This window comes from Polistes canadensis, unplaced genomic scaffold (assembly GCF_001313835.1).
Source record: "Polistes canadensis isolate GaletaPanama2010 unplaced genomic scaffold, ASM131383v1 scaffold_93, whole genome shotgun sequence".
Taxonomy (NCBI): Eukaryota; Metazoa; Arthropoda; class Insecta; order Hymenoptera; family Vespidae; genus Polistes; species Polistes canadensis.
Genome location: NW_014569640.1, coordinates 151,531 through 158,476, shown reverse-complemented (window position 1 = coordinate 158,476; position 6,946 = coordinate 151,531). Strand labels below are relative to the sequence as shown.

Here is a 6,946-nt window from a genome sequence, read left to right as displayed (position 1 = left end):
TAATAACAAACAAAAAATACAGAATATATATATAATGAATATTGATATATGATATATTTATGGAAAATACGTGTTGACAAATAAATTATGTACTAATGGAACAATCACTTTATTACAATCTTATATATCCCTTCAAGAGAAATATTTTATTATAATGTTTTTATCTACGATAAAAAATTGAAAATTCCTTTTTTTGGCGCCATGAAATTGGCTCGAAATTTGAAACAAGCATGTCCTGTTCTTTACATAAATTGAATTCGTTAATAAAATTTATTCATAATTTATATACGAAATACCATGAGATTCGATTAAGTTGTAATAATAATTTAACAACATTTATGAATATTATCTTGTTTAATATATTTAATATATAATTTCCTTTTTTTTATTTGAGACTATTTTATTTTCTTGGTTTGTTAGTTTCAGTTTTTGGCACGTTGGCGCTAAGAGCGTTATAACTCAATACGTAAATTGATTGCGGTTAGATTATTGTCTGAATTATTTTATATGATTACTTGGTAATTAATTGAGAAAATGTCTTTAACAAGGTAAATGTTTATATAATAATAGTTAATAATATATAATATAGTAATATTTATATCAATTTTCTACATTATAGAACAATAGACACTTGCAATTATTTAAGATCGTGATTTATAACCTCTAACATTGCAAAAAATTAATTCAAGAAAATATTTATTTAAGAATAATAAATAAGCAAATTTTTTATTACAGTTTATTACCTGTACCGAACCAAGTTGTTTGGGATAGGGAGGATGAAGCTCGTGAACAAAAGTTACGTCAACGACCTGTCTCCGCTTTAGTTAAAGCTGTTATTACAGCACCACCTTATGGACAAAGAAAAGGATGGGTTCCACGCAGTGCAGAGGTTCAATTATTATTATTATTATTTATTATTTTTAAACAAAACATGGTGTTTATACAATTTAAGTAAATCTTGTATGTAACTCTTATAGGATTTTGGAGACGGAGGCTCTTTTCCAGAAATTCATGTCGCTCAATATCCATTGGCAATGGGAATGAAAGGAAAAGAAACAACAAGCAATGCATTAGCAGTTCAACTTGACGCAGAAGGAAAAGTTAAATACGATGTAATAGCTCGACAGGGTCATTCTAAAGATAAAATAGTTTATAGCAAACTCAGTGATTTGTTACCATCTGAAATAACAAATGAAGAAGATCCTACCTTGCAACGCCCAGCCGAGGATGAAATCGATGAAATTACTGAGAAAACAAAAAAAGCTTTAGAAAAAATTACTAGATCTAAAATTGCTGCTGCTATGCCTGTCAGATGTGCAGAGAAACAAGCACCGGCTCAATATATTCGTTACACTCCTTCGCAGCAAGGACAATCTTTTAATTCGGGTGCCAAGCAAAGAGTTATTAGAATGGTTGAAGCTCAGATTGATCCATTGGAACCACCAAAATTCAAGTAAGAGTAATCATCTCTAAATTATATTTTTATTATATATTACTAATTGTATGTACATATATTTTTATGTAGAATTAATAAAAAAATTCCACGGGGGCCACCTTCTCCACCAGCACCAGTCATGCATTCTCCGACTAGAAAAGTAACAGTAAAGGAGCAGAAAGAATGGAAAATACCGCCTTGCATCAGTAATTGGAAAAATGCTAAGGTATTGGGTTATTTCATGAGATATTGAGTGTTTTAATTATTATTAAACATGTAATATCTTATGGTAGGGTTATACGATTCCTCTTGATAAACGTCTAGCTGCAGATGGTCGTGGGTTGCAACAAGTTCATTTAAATGAAAATTTTGCTAAATTAGCAGAAGCTTTGTATATTGCCGATAGGAAAGCTAGAGAAGCTGTTGAGATGAGAGCTCAGTTGGAGAAAAAGTTAGCGCAGAAGGAAAAAGAGAAGAAGGAGGATCATTTGAGACAACTTGCTCAGAAAGCCAGAGAAGAACGTGCAGGATTAAAATCCAGTGCGGCATTAGGTTTGTTTCTTATTATTATTATTGTAAACATAATTATTATAGGAAACATATTAATAATTTTTTTGTATTACAGATAAGGCAGAAGAATCACGCGAAAGAGATCAGTTAAGACAAGAAAGACATAAGGATCGTGCAAGAGACAGAAATTTAGCACGTGCTGCACCAGACAAGAGATCTCGCTTACAACGAGAACGTGAACGTGATATTAGTGAACAAATTGCACTTGGACTTCCAGCAAAAAGCATTCCTACTTCCGGAGAAGCACAATTTGATCAGCGCTTGTTTAATACTAGTAAAGGAATGGACAGTGGTTATGGTCATGATGACGAGTACAATGTTTATGATAAACCATGGAAGGATGCTAACTCTATTGCTTCCCACATCTATCGACCAAGTAAAAATATCGATAAGGATAACTATGGAGATGATTTGGAAAAACTCGTTAAAACGAATAGGTTCGTTTGTTGTATATTTTTACTTAGATACGTTTGATTTATTTTAATATTTGTTGTTGTAGGTTCGTACCAGATAAAGAGTTTAGTGGCACTGATAGATCAACGACACGATCTGGACCGGTACAATTTGAGAAAGATGAGGAAGATCCTTTCGGTTTGGATCAATTCTTAAAACAAGCTAAACACGCTACAAGTTCAACAAGTACAACAACTAAACGTAAAGAAGACAGAGATCAACGTCGTGATGAACGTGATAAACGTAGGAAACATTAATTCTTTCTTTATTTTCTTTTTTAAATTTCTCTTATGAATTGTATCATATATTTATACACACCGTAATAAAAACAGTATATATATATATATGTATGTATAACGGTGTATATATATATGTATGTATAACGGTATATATATACATATATATATATACACCGTTTAAGAAAGTTTTGAATAAGTCAGATGGCTAAATCATTGTTATACTTATAATAATCAAAATGATTGATGTAAGTAAGATTTAACGTTTAATAAGTATTTTAATATGTTTATAATTAAGTATATGTATATATATACTTAAGTATATAAATATACACATATAAATATATATACATAAATATACAAATTAAAATGAGAATATCAAACAAATTTCAATATATTGCCGCATGTAGAAAACTTATGTAAATGTGTGCGTGTTGGTGATGTGTAAATGCGTACACATTGAGAAATAAATGATGACATTATAACGTTCGATACAATCGTGACGATAATGTATTGATTTATAAAGATAGACTTGTTCAATAACATCGCAAATTTAAACAACAAACGGTATCGACTGGATCTTCCTCTTTTAAGGAGTCAGTTCGCGCGGACTTTCACAGTGTTCGCTACCTATCTTCTCAGAAGTAATTTAAATATTTAATCATTTCATTTTATTTTATTTCATTTTTTTTTAATTATTAACATCTGTAACCTGTATAATATTTCATAATCGATATTAATTGTAATTAATATAGTTCCCATCATATAATAAACATTGTAATTTTTTAATAATATCTTATATTACCGGACTCCATAGGTAGAATCCTCCATGTTATTTTTAATGTAATATATTTTTAAAAATAATTTTTTGTTTTATTAAAATATTTATAGAAATACATTTTGTATGTCTTATTAATTGCAAACTATTAGCTCAATCAAAATCCATAATTGCTCACTTTTATTAATTAATTATTTAATTATTTATTAATAATTGAGAATCCAAAAATTTGTTTTCTTATTTCTAAGCAAAGCAACGTAGTTTGCAACAGCAGAAAAAAATGAACAGAAAAAAAATGAATTTGCTAATTATTTTGCTCAACTATATTTTACCAAATATTTTTTATTTATCGTTAATTAGTTGAAAATAATTATTAAAGATTAAAAAATTTTGATATGGCGACGTCATGAGTGGGAGATATGTTATACACATGCGCAACCACAAATTCAAGGAGTCAGCGCACTTAGAAAAAAATGAAATTACCCTGCAGGGGGCATTTTAAAGTTTATCACCAATGTAACAACCTATAGGGTAGCGAAAAGAAGTAGTTTAATTGTTCATAATGTATAAACAATAGGTAAATATTTTTATTTTTTCACTTTTTTCTGCTGTTGCGGTTCTATGCCAACTTTTTTGTAAAAGATATATACAAACTCACAAGTCCCTTTTTTATCTACCCAGCATCATATATACCTTACCACAAAAAAGTTGGCATAGAACCGCAACAGCAGAAAAAATTAAAAAAATGAAAATATTTACCTATTGTTTATACATTATGAACGATTAACTTATTTCTTTTCACTACCTTATTAGGTTGTTACTTTGGAAATCAATTTTAAATATATCCCCTACAGGTATATCAACTTTATTTTCATTTTTTTTCAAGTGTGCTTGCGCTTTGAATTTGTGGTTGCGCATGTGTATAATATATCTCCTACTCATGACGTCGCTATTTCATAATTATTCATAGCGTAATAATTATTTTCAACTAATTAACGATAAATAAAAGATATTTGATAAAATAAAGTTGAGCAATTAGTGTGCAATTAAGAGCATATATTAATTTTTTTCTGCTATTAGGATTCCTCGCCAGTGTTTCGACGGTACCTCGTTTTGTTTAATCAATGTGTTAAAATTAAAAACCGTTATTGCTTGTCGATAAAGTAGTTTTGAGAAATGTTCTATTCATCAAACTTTATAATTTTGAACAAAACTTGTATATTTTCGTTACTCGAATATTTACATTTATTTATTATTTTATTTATAGTTCTTTTTTTAAATGTTTATTTATTACAGGAAATCTATGAATCTTACATGATGTAATACCGTAATCTGCCATACTAATAAGAACATTAGTACAGTGTCTTTTAGTTACCAACGTATGTTATCCGGCAGACCTCCATCATACTACGCTTGATTCACGAGAGGACAGTGCTGCAGGAGTTATACAACATCGTATATTTTAAACACCAGATTAGTTTATTAATTTAAAATAATCAATTTAATATATAATATACACATATTTAGTTACGAAATTCTCAAGTTATTATTACTTTTTTATATATTTTTATGACGTCTGCACTATTTAACGTCGGAAAACAATTTCTTTTGGTCTCCTTTTACTTCACTTTCTTTTTTTTCTTTTTTTAAATAGGAAACAAATTTTTCTATCTTTCGAAAGGTTTTATTAGCCTAATCTCGAGGCGTCGATAATTCTATTATTAAGCATTTCGTGTTAGATAACGTAATGTATGCGCAGGGTTGTAATAAAAATCGACTTACACGTTTAGTTATCCCGAAAGCATACACATATAGGCACCTAAAAGCGTATCTATCTATCGGGTAGCACCCTTTTAGGTGTCGCTAAAAGTTTAATCAAAGTCAGATTAGCAGGGCTCGCTTCCACCTCGAGGGTGCACAACCGACCACCCTGCTTTTATTAAACGGGACTTGATTAGGGGGTTGCCAACGAATCTTTCGGAGTTTGTTTTTAGCTGGTTTTGTACGACATCGCACTTTCATTACGTGACTTTCGCATAATTGACTCGATTATTTACGACTAAACTTTGCTTTAACTTAATAAACAAAATTGTAGCTTTTTCTTTAGATGTTGCGCATTCTGTTGATATTTTTGAATGCTCGAATTTTTATAGAATTGAAATTTATTATAATATAAATAGATAAAATTCTGTTATAGTATAAATGTTAAAGTTTCTTAGCTATTTCTTATTTAAATGTCGAAAACATTTTTTGATTTATAAACTTATGTCGAAATTAATAATTTATAAGAGTCAAATTTATTGGAATATTTTTAAATGAAATATTTTCTTAGGTTCTATTTGTGGCTTAACTAAATGTAAAAGTTTAATTTTGTATTGGAAGGATTGATCAATTTAAAAGGATTTGTCTTTCTCTCTCTCTCTCTCTCTCTCTCTTTTAGTAAACGGTACATCGAATTTCGAAGGATAATTTCGAATCGGAAACGCGATAACGACCTCTGCTAAAGACACGATGATTAAGGGACAGCTTGGCGGAGACACGTTTAGGCATCGCCACGGGAGTGGGTGGGAAATGATTCAATCTCCGTGTAATCCCTGTAATCCCGGGGGTATATCTTCGCGCTCTCATACTCGAACCCTAGGGAAAAGCTACGTTAGTACACGCCTCTTTGTCCAAATGTTTCTCTCACCCTCATTCACTCTCCCTCATTCACTCTCTTTCTCTCTTTCTCCTTCTCTCGATATTCCTTGATCATTTTCAATCATTTCGCTTTGTTTCTTGTCTGAACTTTGACCTTTCCAAATGAAAATTAGTTTCATCCATACCAAGTTCCTTTGAATTTAATATAATTATTACATGTATGATTTCAGATTTTATATTCAATATTTTATTTATTTATTCTTTTTTGTATATTTAAATAAATTATACGCTTTGTTGATAATAGATTAGAAAATATTTTATTATTTTTGGATAATAGTATTATTGAAATAACGAATGTTAGATTCAAAATGTTAGGATTGTCAGGATCGTCAGGACAAAGTGCAAATGCATTTAGAAAAGAGACGAGTGTCAGGAGGGGTTGGTGTAACCGCGCAATAACTACCCTCGCAAATACCAAACGGAATACGACGTATCCCTCAACAATATGCATCTGTGTGAGTATAACGTGTCTGTATTTATGTATAAGTGTGTTTACGCGGTGAGATCACATCACCGAGCACGTTTTCCATCCCTATGTAGCTTAACGCTAATGAATCTGATTTGCATCTGATCCTGAAAACGATCTTCGATTCTCCCTGAGCTAGCTGAATGAATTATTTAAAGACCTTTCTCTCTCTCTCTCTCTCTTCCTCCCTCCCCCTTTCTTTTTCTCTCTGTTTTTCGAATGATTGATAACGTAATATAATATATATGTTTTCAATTTCTTAAAGGAATTTCAAGCATAAATTCCAATTGGATAGTTTCTCAAATTGT

General features: G+C 30.4%; 1 protein-coding gene across 1 annotated transcript; it reads left to right on the top strand.

Moving 5' to 3' along the window:
• Positions 1-449: 449 nt before the first annotated feature.
• LOC106787139 (puff-specific protein Bx42) lies at positions 450-2,787 on the top strand. Its single transcript, XM_014749256.1, has 7 exons — positions 450-548; positions 736-889; positions 978-1,453; positions 1,526-1,661; positions 1,729-1,987; positions 2,061-2,442; positions 2,505-2,787. Exons 1-7 carry the CDS (start codon positions 535-537, stop codon positions 2,713-2,715), a joined length of 1,632 nt encoding a protein of 543 aa, XP_014604742.1. The 5' UTR covers positions 450-534; the 3' UTR covers positions 2,716-2,787.
• Positions 2,788-6,946: the final 4,159 nt, after the last annotated feature.